At 43.8% G+C, this 23638-nt stretch overlaps 1 protein-coding gene across 4 annotated transcripts in view; it reads right to left on the bottom strand.

Moving 5' to 3' along the window:
- The window catches only part of LOC132438904 (carboxyl-terminal PDZ ligand of neuronal nitric oxide synthase protein), a 304583-nt gene that overhangs the window by 92523 nt on the left and 188422 nt on the right, over positions 1 to 23638 (bottom strand). For all 4 annotated transcript variants that reach the window (XM_060033208.1, XM_060033215.1, XM_060033230.2 and 1 more), the window contains one exon: positions 3627 to 3719. In XM_060033208.1, coding sequence (XP_059889191.1) covers positions 3627 to 3719 — 93 coding nt within the window. The remainder of the gene's footprint in view (positions 1 to 3626; positions 3720 to 23638) is intronic.

The raw sequence follows: 23638 nt of genomic DNA, 5'->3' as shown, positions 1-23638 counted from the left end.
TATCTAATGAGTGCAAATATCCAGTCCCCCGTGGAAAGTTACAGCCATTTTGTTATTCCAAAATCTCCTGCCAGGGAATATTATATGGGAACTGGTTCAGAGGTAGGTCTGCCTGGAACAGGGCCAAGAACAGAAAACAGAGTCAGGCATAATTATCACAGAGCTCCTTCCTCCTTTTGGAACCCAGAACTGGATATGGCATTTTTGAAGGCCTTCCCTAGGAACCCAAAAGTAGAGGAAGAATTTGTATTTCCATTTATTTCCTATCCCTACTGGAAACTATCAGTAGCCACATCACAAAGTCTGTCCGCTTTATCATTACTTATGCTCCTGAAAGCAATGGTGACTTCTCAAAAAATAAGAAGAAAAAAATTTTTTTAAATCACCGTGCAAAGGCCACATTAACTCAGCTTGGCAAGTTCTCCATGCCACCAGACAGAATAGGATTAGCCTGAAAACACAGCTACCACCCATCTTAAGGTATAACCTATATAGATATAGAAAACGCATTTCAAAACTGAAGCACTTAATAAGTTCTCACACAACGCACAAAATTCCTAATATACCTGTTTTAAAACTAGCAGAAAACATGGTAGAAAGAAGACTGGACTCAGTTTAGTCCTGGCTCCATAACTAGCTGGGTGACCTCAGGACCGTTACCGGGCCTCTCTTGTCCTCTGTTACCACATCTAATCAATTAGGGGATCAGACTAGAGCATTTCTAAAGCTCTTTCTCCCAAATTCTGGTTCTATAATTCTAAGTGCCTCCTTTTCTTACCCCAATAGATCTAAGTTGTGTGTTTCTATAGGAACTAACAGTACTCTTTGAGCAGGAAACTCGTTTCCTTGTGATGTGATATCCCAGTGACAGGGTAAAGGCTAGACGTTAAAGACACTGGATTAATTAATTAGGCATTTCCTATAGAGCAGTTTTTCTCTAAAGGATTCTGAAGAGATTAGTGCACACACAGCCACATGGTAGTAGGAAGAACCCACTTGGGATCTGAACAAGACAGACCTGGTTCAAACCTCAACTTCACCACTGATGGGACTTGAGGTCTTGGGCAAGTTGCTTAATCTTCTTCTGCAAACCAAGCCCTAAAATGGTACCTACCTCACAGGATGGTTGTGTGGCTCTAATAAGTATACACTGCATGAAACAAGGCCTGGTAATGGCAGGGGCTCAATATCAGTGTTAGCTATTATTGTTAGCCGTTCTCATTATCATCTTAGTGTGTAATTACGTTCATCAGCTTGCCCCCACTGGTCTTCTACCCTCTCAAACAGATGAAATAGAATTGGAAAGAAGACATGGTCCCTGGCCCTAAAGGCTCGCAGCCTACGGGGTAAACAGACAAATAACTATAATGCAATGCTATCGGAGCTATGATAGACCTATGTATGCATATAGTGTCATTCAAAATAGCTAACTTTGCTGGAAAGGGTCCATATCTAATACCCCTATGTATCCTACCCAGTTCCTTGAACATGGTTGACACAGTAAATATTTGTTAATGAGAACAGCAGGGCCTTTCTAGAACAATGCTTTAGGCTTTAGGCTATTCCAACAAAGTTACTGGTGTATATGAGAAACCACAAGAAACAGAGGCCCTTTAGGGTCCTTTTGTAGAAAAATCCTTTGGATGAAGTTCAAGACTAATCTTCCTTATTCAGAAGCCCCTCCCTAGCAAATGGTGCAAGAGTGTGATTCCAATACTATAATAAATAATCATTATCATATACACAGGAAAGATCATTACTTGGGCCTAGTTGGGAGTTGAAGAAAATAACAAAGCAAAGCCAATTTTCTTAGTAGCCGGGTTCACACCACAAATACAACCTAAGATTCATATGGGAATTTGAGATTCATTATCTGTTAGCATCAGTTCAAGATAAGAGCATTTTAGGGCGTCCCTGGTGGTGCAGTGGTTGAGAGTCGCCTGCCGATGCAGGGGACGCGGGTTCGCGCCCCGGTCCGGGAAGATCCCACATGCCGCGGAGCGGCTGGGCCCGTGAGCCATGGCAGCTGAGCCTGCGCGTCCGGAGCCTGTGCTCCGCGACGGGAGAGGCCACAACAGTGAGAGGCCCGCGTACCGCAAAAAAAAAAAAAAAAAAAAAGATAACAGCATTTTAGACACATTAATATAACCAAAAAGATTTTTTTTTTTAACATCTCAGTAAGAGATAATCACAATATATTTAGCTACTGCCTGCATTAGAATAGAGCACCTGAAGATCAGAGGTACTGAAGAAGTCCTACTCATAAAGTTAGCAATTTCCACTGAGGGCTTTCTACGCTTGGGAAGGCTTTCATCCTTGTTTTTTTTTTTCTAAATGGGAAGGTTGACAGACGAGAAAGAGGGAGAAGAATGTGATAGCCAAAAGTAACAAATGAGACTTCATTTGACCCAACTGCTGAGTACTTAGTTCTTCCTGATTTAATGACCATGATACACAAAACATGTTCCTTTACCCAGCTAGCCAACAGCCAAAATCGTTGGAAACACACCAGGTGTCCAAGTGAATGCTGAGCTTACAGAGATGGCCCCTGCCCTTAAAACATTCTCTGGAGAGCAGGGAGTCCCTGTAAACATGCTTCTCCCCACAGCCCGGAGGCATACCACCATTCAACAGTCACGGACAGGCTAGGCAAACAGAGGGGGCTTGGGGGCTGCTTTGGGAAGTGTTTAACCTCTGAGGTTCCCATCCTGCCTCAGAAGTTCAGGGGGCAGAAACACACAAACCTATTTGGCCTCTAGGGTCTGCTTTCTCTATAGCCCAGAAGGTTCTCAAAAACCTGAATAAGCACAGGTGACCTATACAAACACATGCAAGCACCGAAAAGCACGGTGCCAGAGCTGGTGCAGAGTGATTGATCTGACAAGGGTAAAGTGCTCACCTAATCCAACTCTTCATTTTACAATTGAAGCTCCAAAAAGCAAAATAACTTGCTTAGAGCCACATAGTCAGAAAAAGAAGAGCCAGGACTACAACCCAGGTCTTCTCCTCTCAGCTGAGGGCTCCTTCCAGCATGCCACACTGACCCAGTGAAAAGCAACATGCTGGCCACGCTCCAGCCTTCCTGCAGGCTGAATAGCAGCAGTGGCTGGGTCTTGAGGGACTATTTAAATAGATGGGCTAAAGCAGCAATAACTGTAACAAGAGGACACAAGGACACACCACGGGGCCGGATGCCACCTCGGCTGGAACTGAGAGTTATTCCTGCAACAGAATGGGACAACTTCTGAGGAAACCGCCTCTTATCCCCTCCCCCACTGAACCCTGCTACTTGTCCACACTTGAATTTAAAGCCTTTCCCAAGATCAAGACTCAAAGGCAAGGGTATCAAATGGGGGGAGGGATCTGAACGCCAGGATGACAGGAGATGACCCTTGTCACTCACGGGATACGAGGACTGAGCAAGCCGAACAGCTGACTAGGCCTTGGGCCCCTGCCTCGCTCTTTGCTCCAGCTGTGGCCTCTCAACACTGTTGCTGGTCAAAGCAGACCACCTCACCAGATAAGGGAAGGAGTCTGTCCAGAAGGTAGCCTAGAAAGCAAAGCTATCCCACGCCTACCTCCCCTCCTTCCCTCTTCACCAGAGTTTGTGGCTCAGAGTCACTTACCTTCTTCTTCTTCTTCAGAATCACTTTCACTCCGTCCACTGAAACCATAATGCTCACCTTCTTCTTCTTGATGTTTTTGGCTTTAAACTCATACTGCAAGTGAGAAGAGAACAAAGGGCACAGTCCAGTTAGATCACTGCATCTGCACAGCCCCAGAGAGCTCATGACCTGGAAAAGAGGGCCACAGATGGGTCTAGGGAGCTGATGCAGTTTCTGGGGACATCAAGCACCTCAGGGGATGTAAAAGCAGGCAGATGTCTGTAGGCAGGGGCTCGGCAATATTGGGGTTGGAACAGGGACTCTGAATGGTCACTGGTTTCACCACTCAGCTATCAGGTAGGGCCATGGGAATGGACCTGATCCATTCTATCAAGATGGAAACAGAGCCTACTTTGAAAATCTCATGAGAAATCCAGAACCTTCCCTCGATAACTCATTCTGACATTTAATGACTTTCGTTGGCAGGCAAGTTTTCCTCGTGTCTACCCAAATGCTGCTGGGACTCTATTCCATCCTCAATGAAGATTAGGAAGAGCTGGCACCCATCTTCAAATCAGGGATTTTACATACTTAAAGATCATTATGATATCTAAGTTATTCTCTGCAAGTTCAAGTCCCAAATTCTTTTATCTGTAGGTCAGTCTCCAAATCCACCCTTAGCCCCATTAACCTAAAATATTCTAGAGAGTATTCTAGAAAGGATCTGACTAATGATAGTTATAAGGGAGGGCATTACCTTACAAACCCTATATTCTAAATTTCTATTTGCAATCCTGAATAGGCCTGCTTCAACCACAACTACACTGCTGACGGATGCTGGCTCTCATCCTCAATCCCAGATATTTTTCTATCACATTTGCTCACTCACGGCCATTTCTTAGGTTTGTGCAGATATTCAGAGTGGTGGAATAATTCTACACTTTCCTCACTGAACTTCATTCTGAGCGCTTACCCATTTCCATCTGGTTCCCGTCTTGGTATCACCACCTAGCAAACTTACCTGCCAAGCTCTCTAATCAAAGATCTGGCCTACAGATTAAAAAAATAACAATACAAGACCCGGGGCCAAAATCTCTACTCCAACCTACAGGCTCTCTTCTCTGGGACCTTTTATACTCAAAACCCTTTCCCACCATGCCACCACCCAAGCTTATTTAGTAAGGCGTCCAGCTCCTTGCCTGGACATCTAAAACCTAACTATTTCTACTTGGTATTTTGACAGATATGAACCTAATCCACCCTAACAAGATGAAAACATAACCTATTTTGAAAGTCTCACGAGAAATCCAGAACTTTCCCTTGGCCACGCCATTTAATACTCTGATTTTAAGAACTCAGATTAGAGCTTCTTACCGTGTCTGTATTCTAGCCCTTCCACTGAGGTCTCAACTCATTTTCTTATTCTGTTGCAGAGTTACTGCTGATGCCCACTGGCTGTCAGCTTCTTAGAGACAAGGACATGACCTAGCTAACTGAGGTGAAACATTTTTCTTTACATCGGCAGGGCAGGTTCTGGTTTACTGCTGATCTGAGTTTCCAGGTGATGGCCACATACATCACTCCCCAGTCTGGTGGTCACTTCTCCCAGCCTCCCCATCACTCTATCCTGTCAACAGCTGTCCTTTTTACCAGCGATCCTGAAAGAAGAGCAAACCGGAGCAGCAGACACATAGGAGAAAGAGAAGAAAACTTCAGCTCCAGACTCTGCTTCAGAGTCTGGGAACCCAAAGCCAATTAAGAGTGATACAATAAAAGAGAGCAAGTGTATCTGACAGGATGGGGAGAAGTGCTATCTGTGCTGGAGTCTGGCTTATAAGAGGGCCTCGGCCACGTAACAGATTTCTCTCTAGGTCAACGGTCGTAAGCTGGTGAAGGCTCGAGTTGTGTGACTAGCATGCACTTCAGGACACAGCTACGATTTGCGGTGTGTCCCCTGACTGCAGCATTCTGCTCAGGTGCATCACTAGATGAACTGAAATTACCTCTGGGTGGGAGAGCTAGCACGAGGATCTGTCCGTTGGCTGACTTTGGCCTTGTGCCTGCTGGGAGAGGTGAACCAGCTCCATTTCCTGACCTCACCTGCATTTACCTCTGCTCACAGGCTTTCAATGAACACAGTCTTTCAGCTGTGCCTCCCTTAGGGACAAATCACTAAAATCATAGCTGCTCCTGCCGGTCGAAGGAGGGCAGAGAGGTGTGTTTTGATGAACTCAGGGGGGAGACAAGGGCTTAAGAGTCCAGGAAACACCCGGAGGTGGATAAAACCTGCCCTAGACAGGTCAATCCTTGCCTGTTTTATTGTCTTTGCTCTCTTCCAGCACGTCACTCTCACAAGCTCCACGCACTTCCTTCATCCCTTTTTCCAGCAAAAAAGTCAAAGCAGTGAATACTAAGTACCTACCTCTGTAGGGCAGGATGTCACCTCCCAGCCCTGGTTTCAGAGAGCATATTGCCTGCTAAACCAGACCCTTAAATGTCATATATTTCCAGGAAAATCTCGTAGCTGGCCATATCTCTTTCTTGTTTGGTCCATCACCCTATTGGTTTCATTCTCTCTGGGATCTTTTTAAAATCAGTATCCCCCGACCCAAGGCTCGCAAGAGACGCCCAACCAGCTCCTTGCTTGTGTATCTGAAACCTGAACTATTTCCACCGTTCGTGTTTTGACAGCGATGGCCATGCCTGTAATACCCTGATCTTAAGAACTCAAAATGCAGCTAAACGTTCTCTTTTAGCTGGAACTGGAAAACAGCCTCTAATTCGATCCCTGTGCACCTACTCCCAGGCGTCTCTTCTGTGGTGTGTGGGGCACAGTAACTACATGTTACTGTGAGAAGCATGACCAAATGATTGCATTATAATCTCAGTGACAGTGACAGTACAGGTGCTCCGCCTTACCACAGCTGGTGGAAGGCTCTTTGGAGTGCTTCAAAATGAAGAGGGCAGAAGAGGCATGAAATCGGCTTCTAGCCCCTGTTACAGCTACCAGTATGTACTACCTGACTGCTACTCAGAAGGCTCTTAGGTTCGACACACGTCGCACCTACTCCACCTGTCTGGTGGTCAGATGTCCCAAACCCTTTCCAACTGAAGAACAGGTACTCAAATGGTAGTTTTGTTGAAAACTAGGGAAATGAAATCAAGTGTCTGAAAAGGTTTAAATCTTTATTATCATAATACCATTCATTTATACGGCAGTTATATTTTACTTGGACAACCATGTTATTTTGCTTACTGTGGGGATGGAAAATGGATTTGGAACAGAGGAGATGTTGGGAGAGACTAGAACAGAGAAAAGAGACTCACAGAGACAAGCCCTCCTTTTTACCAGACTGTGCTGCTCCGAGGGGCAGGCGGGCCCAGGAGGAAGCATCTGTGTTCCTCAGGATAGGAATCTAGTCTGCCCAGGCTTTGCTAGGGGCTGAAGAACAAACAGGACTGCTGATGCCACCGTCTGTGGCCCAGGCCCGCCTCCCACAAAGCCCATGCCAGCTCTGGAGTCTGTGCCAACAGGCCTGGCTCTTCCCCCAACATGGCCAGACTGACCTGATATATTTGCTTTGCTAGTCAGAGCCCCACCAGCCAGGACAGATTAAGCCTTACAGGACCTGACCTTGTAGGGAACAAAACAATACAAGCCCTGGAACACTAACCACTGACTAGAAAGACCAAATGTCTAGGATTCATAAACAGAGCCTTGGGACCCTGCATGGGAATAGCAGCCCTGGAACTCAGAGTGCTGTGCCAACCAATGAGGCCCATGAAGGGGAAACTGGGTAGAGGGAGGGGTTCAGATCCAGCAGGAGCCAGGAGTAAACACTCAACCAGAACACTGGCGGGAAGTCAGAGAGCTGCCAACAGTACAGGATATCTCTGATACCCCAATGCTTCCCTGTCCCCAACTCCCAGAACTACCTCCTAATCTTGTGTGTCTCCAGTTTCAGCCACAGGGTGTCCAAGAAGGGGAAGCAGGAGGTCTGTAACAGGGAAGTGAGTTAATGAAGGGACTGGCCCAGCCCTGGGCTTGAGGCTGTACTGCAGAAATAGAAGCAACAGAATCACTTTCTTAGTAGTCAGGAAGGTTGGGGCTGTATACACACACGTACGTGCGCACACACACACACACACACACACACACACACGCCCTCTTAACAGTCTATTTTCACAATAATGTCTAGCTCCCTGAAGAATCTAGTTTTTTTTAAAAATAAGGATCCTTGGTTCCTCAATTACCTTGTCTACAAACAACTTACCGAGTGATTGCACTCTCTCACCAGCTACGTAGGAAGCTGGTCCTCTCACTCGTCTCCATAAAATTTCTTTTGCCTAGCTCCTTCCCACTGTCCCCACAATGCTTAGTTCTGAATCAAGATGCTCAGAGGCTACTTTACCAAGAGAGGAGATTTAGTTTGCAAACGCAGTTAGTGATGCTCTTGCTTGGTAAGTCCCCGGCTTATAATCAGCTGTGTTCACCACCTTTCCAGAGTTAAGTCTTTGGAGGCTTTGCTTCCTGTTCATGATCACAGGAAATTTAAAAGTGAATTCTACTAGTGCCATTGGGTAGTTTAATCATATTCTGCCCATAGTCTTGTTTTCAAGAGTGCAAACACATCTCCACAACAAAACTGTAAGCACCTCAACCAAAGGCACCGTCTTATCAAGGGTTTGTAAGAAATCATTTTGCACTTAACAGTTGAAAGTTTAACAGCTTAGGTAATAAGATACAAAATCTGAGTAGGTCCATATTCAGGGCATATCCACAACAGCCCAAAGGTGGAGGCAACTCCAGTGTCCACTGATGGATGAACAGATAAACAAAATGTGTTAGAGACATACAATAGGATTTACTCAGCCTTAGAAAGGAGATCCTGGCACGTGCTACAACATGGACGTAGCTTGAAGACATTATGTTAAGTGATGTTTAGGTTAAGCTGGAACAAACAGACAAATATTACATGATTCCACTGACATGAGGTACCTAAGAACAGTCAGATTCAGAGACAGAAAGCAGAATGGTGGTCTTCAGGGGCTCGGGGAGGGGACAGAGTGAGGAGTTAGCATTTAATGAGTACAGATTTTCAGTTTGGGAAGATGAAAAGATCTGGAGACGGACAGTGGTGGTGGCGGCACAACAATATAAATGCTGTATGTAGGTGTCACAGAACTGCACATTTAAGAATGGCTGACATGGAAAATTTTATGTAATGTATATGTTACCACAATAAAAGATAAAAATCTGAAGACACCGTAACAAACACATTTCTTCTCACGGCAAGTCCCCTTAAATTCTGCTTGCAAGAGGGTATTGCCGTTACTCTCCCACATGCAAGTCAAACATGTCATACTTTTCCACACTTCCATGTAATTGCATTTGCTAATGTGTATGCCCAGAATGCCCTCTCCCCCCCCGCAATCTGCTTATTCTTAAAATATCTACTTAGCTTTCTCCACAGAGAAGCCTTGCAGGTCAACGCCCCCTTCCCGTATGCTCCCACGGAACTGCACCACCCACTTCGTTGCTACAGCAATATACGAGCCTCCACTATCACTCACCGTTGATTGGTTGTGTATTTCCCCACTAGGCCATGCCCTCCTTGAGAGCAAGAAAGATGACTTACACATATCTGTAACCCAAGAATATAGCACCAGGACACAGGAGGGTGACCAATGAATGTCAAATAAATTAATGAACACAGTGGTTAAATCAATTACATAAATTAATTGACAGTGGTTATTCACAGAGCCTGAGAAAACATGACACTGTCCACAAAGGTATAATAAAATAAATCCCCCATAAGTTAATTAATTAACAACTTAAGTTATTAAAACCTAGATTCCATTTCATGGGCATAAGGACTTTAAGAAGATCTGACCTTAATTATTCCAAACTCCACAGCACACTGATAAGTACCTTATCTTCTGCTTGATCCATACTTCATTAACTGAAGTAATTTAGAGCTTCCTTCACTGGTCAAGGCTATTCTCAATCATCTCATGGCACAGTTAGAGGTAAGAAATCAGGGGGATGGTCATGCACATGAACCTCTGTTCTCCGGGCTACCCAGCTTCCCTAAGTTCCAGCTCCTGTGCCTGTGGAGCCAGATTCTGAAGGACGGGGCACCCAAGAGCCATGGCAGTCCCTGACATTGCTGTGTGGCTCAGTGACTTGTACTGTTCATTCCTATGAAACCTAAGAAATGCAAGACAAAGACCAAAGTGGGTACTGAATCCAAATTCTAGAATATCTGAGGCTTCTTGGGAATACCAGGTAGAGACATTTAGTTCCTATCTATCAACCTCAAGCCCAGCGTAACTTATTTCAGCAACAGACGTATCACTGAAAGTTGGGCATAAATAAAATCTCCATAAACTGCACACTACTTAAAAGGAAGCAGAGGAGCTACTTTTTTAAAAACAGGAATATTCATTGTCATTGTAACATAAATGTAGAATTTAAGTATTTACCCAGCTCTGTAGACCAGGGGATCTAAAACTTGTTTTAAATTCCATTCGGGATTCCTGATAAAATGGCAGAATCCCAGACCCAGGCCTCAGAGATGCTCATTCAGCAGATCTGGGATAGGGCCATAAGTTGGCATTGTTTTTGTTTGTTTTTTTGTTTGTTTTAACATCTTTATTGGAGTATAACTGCTTTACAATGGTGTGTTAGTTTCTGCTTTATAACAAAGTGAATCAGCTATACATATACATATATCCCCATATCCCCTCCCTCTTGCATCTCCCTCCTACCCTCCATATCCCACCCCTCTAGGTAGTCACAAAGCACCGAGCTGATCTCCCTGTGCCATGTGGCTGCTTCCCACTAGCTATCTACTTTACATTTCGTAGTATATATAAGTCCATGCCACTCTCTTACTTCGTCCCAGCTTACTCTTCCCCCTCCCTGTGTCCTCAAGTTCATTCTCAACATCTGCATCTTTATTCCTGTCCTGCCCCTATGTTCTTCAGAACCTTTTTTTTTTTAGATTCCATATGTATGTGTTAGCATACGGTATTTGCTTTTCTCTTTCTGACTTCACTGTGTATGACAGACTCTAGGTCCATCCACCTCACTACAAATAACTCAATTTCATTTCTTTTTATGCTGAGTAATATTCCATTGTATATATGTGCCACATCTTCTTTATCCATTAATCTGTCGATGGACATTTGGGTTGCTTCCATGTCCTGGGTATTGTAAATAGAGCTGCAATGAACATTGTGGTACATGACTCTTTTTGAATTATGGTCTCTCAGGGTATATGCCCAGTAGTGGGATTGCTGGGTCATATATATGGTAGTTCTATTTTTAGCTTTTTAAGGAACCTCCATACCGTTCTCCATAGTGGCTGTATCAATTTACATTCCCACCAACAGTGCAAGAGGGTTCCCTTTCCTCCACACCCTCTCCAGCATTTATTGTTTATAGACTTTTTTGATGATGGCCATTCTGACTGGTATGAGGTGATACCTCATTGTAGTTTTGATTTGCATTTCTCTAATGATTAATGATGTTGAGCATTCTTTCATGTGTTTGTTGGCAATCTGTATATCTTCTCTGGAGAAATGTCTATTTAGATCTTCTGCCCATTTTCGGATTGGGTTGTTTTTTTGATATTGAGCTACATGAACTGCTTATATATTTTGGAAATTAATCCTTTGTCAGTTGCTTTGTTGGCAAATATTTTCTCCCATTCTGAGGGTTGCCTTTTCCTCTTGTTTATGGATTCCTTTGCTGTGCAAAAGTTTTTAAGTTTCATTAGGTCACATTTGTTTATTTCTGTTTTTATTTCCATTTCTCTAGGAGGTGGGTCAAAAAGGATCTTGCTGTGATTTATGTCACAGAGTGTTCTACCTATGTTTTCCTCTAAGAGTTTTATAGTGTCTGGATTTACATTTAGGTGTTTAATCCATTTTGAGTTTATTTTTGTGTATGGTGTTAGGGAATGTTCTAATCTCATTCTTTTACATGTAGCTGCCCAGTTTTCCCAGCACCACTTATTGAAGAGGCTGTCTTTTCTCCACTGTATATTCTTGCCTCCTTTACCAAAAATAAGGTGACCATAGGTGCGTGGGTTAATCTCTGGGCTTTCTATCCTGTTCCATTGACCTATATTTCTGTTTTTGTGCCAGTACTGTACTGTCTTGATTACTGTAGCTTTGTAGTATAGTCTGAAGTCCAGGAGCCTGACTCCTCCAGCTCCATTTTTCTTTCACAAGATTGCTTTGGCTATTCGGGGTCTTTTGGGTTTCCATACAAATTGTGAAATTTTTTGTTATAGTTCTGTGAAAAATGCCAGTGGTAGTTTGATAGGGATTGCATTGAATCTATAGATTGCTTTGGATGGTAGAGTCATTTTCACAATGTTGATTCTTCCAATCCAAGAACATGGTATATCTCTCCATCTGTTTGTATCATCTTTAATTTCTTTCATCAGTGTCTTATAGTTTTCTGCATACAGATCTTTTGTCTCCTTAGGTAGGTTTATTCCTAGGTATTTTATTCTTTTTGTTGCAATGGTAAATGGGAGTGTTTCCTTAATTTCTCTTTTGGATTTTTCATCATTAGTGTATAGGAATGCAAGAGATTTCTATGCATTAATTTTGTCTCCTGCTACTTTAGCAAATTCATTGATTAGCTCTAGTAGTTTTCTGGTAGCATCTTTACAATTCTCTACATATAGTATCATGTCATCTGCAAACAGTGACAGTTTTACTTCTCTTCCGATTTGGATTCCTTTTATTTCTTGTTCTTCTCTGATTGCTGTGGCTAAAACTTCCAGAACTATGTTGAATAATAGTGGTGAGAGTGGTATGCCACATCTTTAACCATTCATCAATGGACACTGAGGTTGTTTCCATATCTTGGTTATTGTAAATAATGCTACTATGAACATAGGAAAACATACATCTTCTTGAATTAGTGTTTTCATTTTCTTCAGATAAATACCCAGAGGTGTAATAGCTGGATCATATGGTAGTTCTATTTTTAGTTTTTTGAGGAACTGCCATACTGTTTTCCATAGTGACTGCACCAACTTACATTTCCACAAACATGAGGTTTGCATGAGGGTTCCCTTTTCTCCACATCCTCCCCATCACTTATTTCTTGTCTTTTTGATAACAGTCATTCTGACAGGTGTGAGGTGATATCTCATTGTGGTTTTGATTTGCATTTCCCTGATGATGTGATGTGGAGCATTTTTTCATGCGCCCATTGGCCATCTGTATGCCTTCTTTGGAAAAACGTTTATTCAAGTCCTCTGCCCGTTTTTAATCGGCTTGTTTGCTTTCTTGATGTGGAGTTATATGAGTTTCTTAAATATAATTTGGCTATCAACCCCTAATCAAATATATTGTTTGTAAATATCTTCTCCCATTCAGTAGGTGAATTTTGTTGGTTTCCTTCCCTCTGCAAAAGCTTCTGAACTATTCCAACAAAAAGTTAGAGGAATCGTTGTGTTTGAAATGTTTGGGACCACAAATGTTGATCAGATATTTCATCTTATGGATGAAGAAGCCACTGCCCGAAGATGGTAAAAAAGTTCCCCAGGTTCATTGGCGGAAAACCCAAGCCTGGAACCCACATCTTCTGACTCTTAGTCCTGTTCTCAACATCTGTTCCCTACAGCCCCAGCACCCCACAAGCCCAGAATCCTGGCTCCAGCAAATACAATTATTCATTCATTCCTCCTTTCATTCAGTACATGTGTAATGAGCTCTCTGGTATGCAGGCAACTCCATCTTATAACAGGAAGCAAGAAGAGGAGGAAGAACTTTCTGGAAATTAACTTCATAGGATCTGGAATATTCTCAGACCACTCAGTGGAAAGCATACAATCTCCTCCCACCCCAAATTCTTTCTGGTACTAATCGCACTGGCCGCCCTCATTTCCTTTGTTGCTTCCCACCCTGTTCCACACCCAAGGACAATATCAACGACCTGGGAAGGGCACAGAATGCCAGTGAGGTCAGAAAAACATGGCAAAGGGGCCCTCTGAACATAAGGAGGCCTTCAGGGCGGGAAATATCCAAGTTCGTTGCTGTTTGGAACACTGAGACGCAGGGAGAGAGGTTCATCCAAACACAGATGTTCTGTGGGAAGGAGGCATTTTCAGTGTGGAGAGATCGGCATGATGGTAGAGGGCAAATTAAACAGGCCCTTGGATGACGCAGCGGCAGACTCAAATGCAGGCAATGTCGGGCTGTGTACTCAAGGGAGCCTCTGAGTGGTGGTTGCTCCCTATAGAGAGGAGACGAGACAGGCCCTGGAATACAGCCATCACTTTTTCTGACTGAGAGCATATTGACAGGTCACGGGGAGCTGAACAACAAACCAAATGATTAAGGGGCCCAAAGGGGTGACTGATGAAGGTAAGTACCACTACTAATAACAACCCACTGCTTTCAGGTTGCTTTTCCCTCCACTAGTTCTTGCAGCCCATTAAAAACATGCATTAGAACCTTCTCCCTTTAAGTAAAAATAGAGGCATAGGTGGGTGAAAAGCAAAAAATAAAACAAAACAAACCCCGACTGTGACCAATTCTATCCTTCTCCTCTAATATCTAACCCAGACCCTCCTCTAAATGGTTAACACGGTATCTCATGTAAGTAGAAAGATAAGGGACATTAAAATCATCTTCCAGAGGAAGAAAAATAAAAAGACACAACAATGCTTAAACAGTGTAACTCATATCTACACACACACATACACACACACACCGTCCCCTAGAAGGAGCAAGCACCTGCCAGTATTTAGTAGAGTCATGAATGAAGAATTTAAGGTTGCCTCAGACCAAAAATGGTATGAGACAAATACTGAATCCTTCTGTCTTTCTAAGGCTTGATTTACCTCTCTTTAAAAGAAGGCAATCCATCATGTTTTGTGACTTCCCTGCATCCCTCACCATCCACCATGCACATCCCCACACTTACCTTGTAGCTAAATGAAACAGTTCACATCAAGCATTACGAAGTCCCCTGAAGGAGCCACACTGGACAGTGCTGCTACTTCACATCAAGCATTTGCACTCTTAGCTGTGTGACCTTGGGCACCTAACCTCTCTGGGTATTACTATTCTCTTTGGCGAGGTAAGGGTACTGGGTTAGATTGTATCTGAGAACCTCGCCAGTTCTAAATGTGATTCAAGTTAACACAAAGCTCACAGCCCTTGTAGGAAGAGTGTGATGGGCAGGCCCACTTGAAGAAGGAAGGGGAGAAGGTATAATAAAAAGGAACTGAGGGTGTTTGGCCAGGCCAGGCTGATCCCAGAAGCAGAGGTAGGGAATGGGAGGGAGAAAGGATGCACACAGATGGGGAAGGGTTCTCAACTGGAAAATAAATTATTAAGAGTTTTGCATAGAAAGGAGGAGGGAGTTACATTCTTTAGGGTTTTGAAAACACTGAAAAGCAGAGGGGCAGATGTTGAACATAATCTTGGCACCAGCACTGAGGATTCCAAAAGGAGAGAGACTGGAAATGGGAAACCTAGGAAAGACCAGGAACATATATCAAGTACTGGGTTGTAAGAATAAAGAAAATGTCCAGATGAGATCACTGTATGGACTGAGAACCAGGATAAGGAAATCATCTCTAAATCCCATGCCTGGAAAAAGTAGCAATGCTCTCAACAATGACAGCATAGGTGAGCACAGAAGATGTGTTATACATCAGAAAAGTCTACATTGTACTGGAGAATCCGGGCATAGGAATTAGAGGGGAATTTAGAGGTTACGTAGGCATTCATATGGGACCCCCTTTCCTAGCCTCTCCCAAGTCTTTGATCCGTTCAACCTCTCTCCCTTAGTTTAGATCCAGCAGCACAACGAGAAAGAGATGAGAAGACTTGGATAACCTGTGCTTGCACGCATCCATTAGGGTCATAAGAGTTTCCAGGTTTAAGCGGGGAAACAATGGGAAGACCACAGTGCACACAGCACAACAGATGGCTGCAATGCACGTTCATGGTATAAGGTACAAAGAAAGTCATTCTTGGCAGACACTGAAGAAACTATTTGAGGAGGAGAAGAAAAACAATAAAATCAGACTTGGGAGGGCTCTTAGAAGTAACAGTGTTGTCCCTGTCAAGCGGTCCTTCAGGCTAAAAGAATTCTGGCAGCTGTGTTTGAAAAGTAGTTTCTTACTATGAATTGAAATGTACTCACAGCAGCTTCGACTTATGATTCTCTAAAGCAGTGCTTCTCAAGCTTGAAGGTCCATACGAATCACCTGAGGATCTTGTTAAGTTACAGATTCTGTGGGTCAGGGGGTGGGGGTGGGTTCAGAGGTGGGGGGCGGAGGAGGGAAGTCCTGCCTTTCTAACAAGTTCCCAGGTGATGCTGACACTTTTTTTTTTTTTTTTTTGCAGTACGCGGGCCTCTCACTGTTGCGGCCTCTCCCGTTGCGGAGCACAGGCTCCGGACGCGCAGGCCCAGCGGCCACGGCTCACGGGCCCAGCCGCTACACGGCACGTAGGATCCTCCCGGACCGGGGCACGAACCCGCGTCCCCTGCATCGGCAGGCGGACTCCCAACCACTGCGCCACCAGGGAAGCCCGATGCTGACACTTTTGATCCATGGACCACACTTTGAGTAGCAAGGTTCTAGGGCCAGAGTATATAAGTCCAAAAGATACTTGGACATGCTAGCTGTTTGAGCTAATGACCTCTAAGGTTTTCTTCAGTGTTAATAGTCCATGATTCCTACCAAGTGTATACGCCAATATTCTGGGTTACATCAAAACTGAGACAGGGTGTTACTTATTGAGAGCTACCTTAAGATAGCCCAAAATCAAACTCTAATATACAAATGATAAAAAAAAAAAACATTATGAAGAGCACAAGATCCCAAACTGGAATGGAATCTGAAGAGTTACTGACTTGTTTCCTAGCAGAATAACTTCCTACTGTCGGTAGGTGGCAATATTTCCTCGGGGTCTAAAGAACTGCAAAGTGGAATGAAGGTTCTCAACTGTGGCTATACACTGGGAACACCTGGGAAACTTAAGAAATCCTGGCATCTCCATCCCACCCCAGAAATTGGCTTAATTGGTCTGGAGTCCAGACCAGGTGATTCTTATGGACCTTAAAGGTGCAGCTAAGGCTGAGGACCAGTAAAGTCAAGTGTAGCAGATACAGAGAAACAAAGAGTCCAGGAGGGGTAAGAGGTAAATGCTGGTCATCACATCACCCCTAAGTCCCTGAGCCTCCCCCTCCCACATCAGGACTGACTCAGATACACCACATAATCTCCACTCAGTCTCACCTTTCCTTTAAGCCCATCACCACTGGGTTATTCCAAGGCTGCACCAGATTTTACTTCCTCCAAATTCCTATGATGATACTGGATCAAAAGATGCTAGGATGGTTTATGTAGTTAAAGCACTGTTCTTGCTTGTTTTCTACAAGATTCAGTTGGTTTTTTTTTTTTTACGGTACGCAGGCCTCTCACTGTTGTGGCCTCTCCCGCTGTGGAGCACAGGCTCCGGACGCGCAGGCTCAGCGGCCATGGCTCACGGGCCCAGCCACTCCGTGGCATGTGGGATCTTCCCGGACCAGGGCACGAACCCATGTCCCCTGCATCGGCAGGCGGACTCAACCACTGCACCACCAGGGAAGCCCCAAGAGTCAGTTTTAACCCCAGCAAAGTGCCCTACCCCGAAACTCATCCCCAGTACCAGCCTCAACTCCATGAGCTGGCAACACTTTTCTGTACAGGGCAAGGGCGTAAATATTTTATGCTTTGAGGGCCAAACAGTCTCTGTTCCAATTATTCAACTCTGCCACTGTAGCATAAAAGCATCCATAGGCAATATATAAGTCAGTGGCTATAGGCAGTGGGCTGGATTTGATCTATAAGCCATAGTTCGCCAACCCCTGCTTTACCCCACCTGAGTTTCTTCTGAATTTTCTGTCTCCTCCCTATGACATCATGTTCAGGTACCAAGCACAACGACTGAGACACCCACAGTCCAGGAATGAGACCACTGCATGGAGAATGGAAACTATATGAGGGGGCCTTGGGAGGCAGGTAAGATTTGAAACACGGACCTATTCTGACTATTCAAAAATGAGGACAAAAAGAGGGAGAAGAAACCCCTTATACTGAGAACTGCAAAACCGCCAGACTTCTGACATGGGGATTCTTTTCCCATGAAGCAACAATCCGTAATCTGAGGCTGATTCTCATCACTTGCAATGGAAATCTAAAGTCAAACTTGTCAGGAAAAGACAATGAACTACCGGGAGTGAGCTAGGACCAGACTAGGCCAGCAGAGGAACTGTGACATAAACCTCACACCTTAGGCAAACATTAATGCAAAATAAATCACAAGTTTAAATGTGAACCTATAAAACTTTTAGAACAGAAGGAAATTTTCACGACCCAGGGTTATAGAGAATTCTTAGACATGACACCTAAAGCATGGTCAAAGAAAACTGATAAATTTCATCAAAATGTAAAACTTTTTCTCTGTGGAAGCCAATTTGAAGTGAGTAAAAAGACAAGCTAAACACTGGGAGAAGATATTTGCAAATTACACAGCTGACCAAAAATAAACCCAGAACATACAAAGGACTCTCAAAACGCAACAATAAAAAACCACCCAAATACAAATTGGGCAAAGGACTTGGACAGAACTTCATCAGAGGCTATATGGAAGGCAAATCATCGCATGAGAAGAAGCCAACGAGGTCTGGTAGTTGGTTCAGTGTTGCTGTGTGACAGGAAGAATTGGGGCTGCAGCGAGACTCCTGCCTAGGAAACTAGGCTGGAAGATGATTTGTGCACATTGGAACCCCTGAAGTCTGCATCGTGAGTCTCAGGGCCTACTGAGACATGTCCAGACCTCATTACAGCTCCCGCAGACAACAGGATATCCCCCCAAGTCTGCAATAATGGCCTGCCGCGCAAAGGTGTTCAACAGCCATTAGGCAAGTGCAAATTAAAACCACAGTGGGATTCCACCGTGTACCCATTAGAATAGCTAAATTAGAAAATACTACCACCACCAAGCACTGGTGAGGATGTGGAGCAACTGGACCCCTCGTACACTGTCGACGGGAATGTAAAATAGCACAACCGTTCCGGAAAACTGTTCTGAAGCTTCTCATAAACATACACTTACCATATGCCCAACAATACCTCAGCTAGGTACCTACCCTAGAGAAAGAAAAACTTCCGTTCACACAAACACCTGTATGTGAATGTTTAGCAGCTCAATTTATAATTGCCCAAATTAGAAACAACCAAATACCCTTCAAACAGGTGAACAGATAAACTGTGGTACATCTATATAATGAAATACTACTGAAAAATATAAGGAAAACAGGGCTTCCCTGGTGGCGCAGTGGTTGAGAGTCCGCCTGCCGATGCAGGGGACACGGGTTCGTGCCCCGGTCTGGGAAGATCCCACATGCCGTGGAGCGGCTGGGCCCGTGAGCCATGGCCGCTGAGCCTGCGCATCCAGAGCCTGTGCTCCGCAACGGGAGAGGCCACGGCAGTGAGAGGCCCGCGTACCGAAAAAAAATAATAATAATAAGGAAAACAGGTACTTCATGTGTGATGTAGTGTTGCTCTAAAAAATTACAGGTAAATTGGTTGGAATGTAAAAGAAATGAATATATATAAATGAATCAACTATTGATATGCACAAAACTTGAAAGTACTGCAAAGACATTAATGCTGAATGAAAGAAGCCAGTCTCAAAAGATTACGTATTGTATGAGTCCAGTTATATAACATTCTCAGAAAGGCAAAGCTATAGTTATAGTGACAGAGAGCAAATCAGGGTAGTTGCCAGGGAGTAGGGGTGGAAGAGGGCATGACTGACCACAAAGGGATAGTGCAAAGGAGATCTTAGGGGTGATGGAATAGTGCTGTATCCTAATTGTGGTGGTGGTGACACAAATCTATACATGAACTAAAATTCATAAAACTACAGTTTAAAATCTATTTGACCCTGTTAACTTAAAACAATAAATTAAAATGGTTAGGGCTGGATGAAACATCAGGATGGGGGATGCATCCCTACCTCCTCCTCAGGAGTCCCCCACTCCTCCAGGGTTGGTACAGACTGAATGTAAGAAGCACTGTCCCCACCGAAGTGCAAACGAGACAATTCGGACCCTCTGCCTCCCAGGCCAAGGGCAGGGGCTTCCAGCGGTGGCCTACAGTACCAGCCCGTCCAGGAGAACCTCATATTGCCTAAGGAGAGGAGGGAAGTCTTCCCAGCCACAGAGTTCCTTCCAGCCTATACACAGCCAGTACAGGTGCTGCCTGAATCACTGCACTGGGGCAATGGACACCCTTAAGGTCATCCGACGGCTGTTTCCAAGCCTGCTCAACCATGGCAACTCAGCCCCTACGGGAGGCCATTATTCCAGACTTGGGGGGATATCCTATTGCCTCAGAGAGCTGTGACCAGGCCTGGATATGCCTCTTTAGGCCCTAGAATTCAAGATCAAATTACAACGTTCCCAGGGGCAGAAATCATTTTTCAGCCTAGTTTCCTAGGCAGGAATCGCACCCCAGTCTCAGGTGTACTGTCACACAGCAGCACTGAGCCTACCACCCTGTTGGTTTCTGAACACCTCTGCCTGTCTCTGAATCCACGCTAAGCAAAGCCTAACAAACCTGCGTCTCAGACCAAAAGACAAGCTGAATAATAATGAATGCATGCCCTGAGCACCCCGTGGAGGCAAGGCCTGCAGGGGAGCAGCTGATGAAATCATCCTGCGACAGTCAGCTTGAAAGGAAGGCGGAATCCAGTGTGTTCCGTTCTTCACACCATCCCGATCGAAGGTCTCTCGTCATGCTGCCACCTCTCTGAGTTTGTTTCTCCTTCTCAGAGGATCAGACGTCTGTGCTTCCCTCCCTGCACAGAGTCTTGAGTGGACATGGAAAATCTACGTGGTTGGCGGCATCCCCGGCTCCGGCCAGCCATGCTGGGACGCGTGCTGCAGAATTCCCTTCCTGTTCTGCACACATGCTGCAAGTGGGAAAGGCACTGTCACGAGGAATCAAGAAAGTCCTCAGTACAAGAGGGAAACAGGGAGCGGGCGGTCATTACTACCGACCTGAGAGCTAAGTTCATGCCCTTGGAATCAGCAAGGCTGAGCCGGTGTCTCCTATGTATGTCCGAAGGCTGCTTCCTCTCTCCCACTCTATCATAATATTACTGCTGCTAGGATACTACTCTAACTCACAGAATTTAGTCTTGTACACAGTAGTCTTTGATAAACTTCAGAGCACTATTACACGTATTATCCTATTTAACCTTGGCCAGCACTCACCAACTCGACCCTTCTATCTTTTCTTCCTTTCTCCCCTGAAGTTATTTCAGCCACACATATCTTGCTCCTTCGTCAGAAAAAGTAAACACTCTCAGTGACTACCGAGGGGTGTTCTAAGGATCATGCTGTGGGGTGAGGGGGCACAAAAGCTGCACCCTGCCGCCGTCCTAATCTTCCTGTAACACTATGTTAAAAGGTTCTGATCAAAAATTTTCTATAACAACTCACCGGCTAAACAAGAAGCTCAAAATGGATAGCCAACACTTTTTATCAACTGACCCCAAGTGGTCAGTTGTCTTTCTCCCACCAAGCTGCTCCCTGAAACACGTGGTTTCTAAACTTTATTCCTCAGAGCCCTGTGTCTGGCGAGAGAGCCTCAAAGACCCCCCAGTGTGGAGCTGAGAAATCACACAGGCAGAAATGGGCGAGCACTCTCCACCTGCATCCGGCTTTATCCAGAAGCTACAGTTCTCATGTTTAATATGTTGGAGTTCCACATAATATTCTGCTTAACAAAAGGGGTCTTGACTTTAAAAAAGAAAAATTTGAAAATCACTGACCTCTATGAAATACCATGTTGCAACAGTTTAACTGCACCGCACTTTATTCACTGTACATCCTAAAGATACTTGGATTTTCTCACGTCTGCACTGTTACTCATGCAATTATTACCTTATAACTCCTTGCTTGTTTCCTTCATCTATCCAAAGCATTCCCATAAGTTATATTTCAAATATCACTTCATAAAAACCTCCCCTGACAATCATAAACTAAAGGAATTTCTTCCAAACTGCTATGGCAATTAGCACTCAGGGGACTGATTTTATAATAATGCTATATATAAAACCCATCTAATACTCTTAACTTAGAACATGGTTCTTTTCCATCTTCTCAACCAAAATGTAAGTTCTTGGAAAACAGGAGCTATATAGGTTCCGCTTTATATCCTCTTTAGCAACTATCATTGGATTTCCAGCCAAATATAAGGACTTGATCCGACAATCGCTCTGGCTGCTGTGTCAAGAATATTAGAAAGCAAGTGAGGAAGCACAGAACTCGTAAAGGAGGCTAAATGCCCGGTGAAGTGAGAAAGTGACAAGAAATAATACTACCCATACAAAGCGGCAAATGGATCCCAGGCAGGAGGAATACCACCAATGGACAGGTTTTTGGCTAGTTGCCATTTAATTTTGGAGGAAGACAGTCTTCCAAATATGGCCATTGTTCTCCTTCGATTTATTTTTCCTTTTAAAATACATGGTTGTTTTAATGGCTATGATAAAGGATAGTCATGGCATCATAAACTCTCAGGATTGTAGGTTAAACCCCCTCGGACACTTAGTCCAACACTTTGAAAAGTTACTTCAGTTTAGGAAACGGACTCAGCCTGTTTGAGTCTGTTGAGTTTTCCTAAGAGCTTAACATCTTTTAGGAAATCAGGCTACTGAGTGGACCAGAAAATTGTTCTCTTTCCTACTTTTTCAAAAGAAAATTGGAAAAAAAAAACCCAAACAACAGTATCTATAGCCCTTAGAAAACTATCTCAAATCGTCTTCGTTTTGTAGCAATCATCACATTCTGAGCCCAAATCAAAGTATCTTCTATGACTAAGTTACATAATAATATGTCATTTAAACAATTTCTTTCCTTGGAATAATTGTGCCCCTCCTCGCCAAAAGAACTATTTTTCTCCAGTCTAAAAGGAGCTGAGTTCCTTTTATTTCTTCCCAACCCTTTTTTAATCAGGATGATACTTGGTTGCAACCAATTAGATTCAGATCACTGCTCAAAAATGAACACTGATTTTTTAAACTTGAATGAGTTTATATTCATTCTAGTTTCCAAAATATCAGCTATTATCTTTTTAAAAATGTTTCAAATTATTTCTCAAAAAGGTAGAAAAAAGCTTCCTCATTTCATATTTCTGTATCCCTTAACTCCTCCTCCAGTCACTACAAAGAATAAAAATAAATCCAACTTTAAAAACAGGGACATTTTATTTGATAATGAATAATTAAGATAACCAAGGAACTGTCAGGTCTATTTTGCCATAAGAAACTGACTGCAAGGTTCCCAAACTCAATGATCTTAAAAGACAGAACATGAGTCTTCCTCAAGTGATACGCTATGGCCCCTTCTAAAATGGAAAGGGGCAGCCATAGAGAAGAGTTACAGCACAGCTACCTCTGGAGAAGGAACTGATCCTTGAGGTGCCTTAGTTTGCCTGGATGTGCCTTGAACACTCAGTGAGTCCTTTTCATTTTCACTGTGCTGATTATTCAGTGGGTCCTTTCAATCTGAAAAACTTAAATCAACTTGGAAATTTTTCTTGTATTGCTTCTTTGACAACTTCCTACTTGTTTTTTTCTGTTCTGTTTTAAAACCCGTATTTATCAGATGTTAGACTTCCCAGACTGATTCTCTGATTTACTAATTTTTTCTCTCCCACCTTGTATTTTTATTCTAATTTTTAGCTGATTTTCTGTCTCTCTTTCTTAACCTTTCAACACTTCCATTGATTTTTTTTTTAAATAAATTTATTTTTGGCTGCATTGGGTCTTCGTTGCTGCACACGGGCTTTCTCTAGTTGCGGCGAGAGAGGGCTGCTCTTCGTTGCGTTGTATGGGCTTCTAACTGTGGTGGTTTCTCTTGTTGCAAAGCACGGGCTCCAAGCGCACGGGCTTCAGCAGTTGTGGCACGTGGGCTCAGTAGTTGTGGC

This window comes from Delphinus delphis, chromosome 1 (assembly GCF_949987515.2).
Source record: "Delphinus delphis chromosome 1, mDelDel1.2, whole genome shotgun sequence".
Taxonomy (NCBI): domain Eukaryota; kingdom Metazoa; phylum Chordata; class Mammalia; order Artiodactyla; family Delphinidae; genus Delphinus; species Delphinus delphis.
The sequence above is the reverse complement of the archived record's forward strand: the minus strand, read 5'-3'. Positions and strand labels throughout refer to the sequence as shown.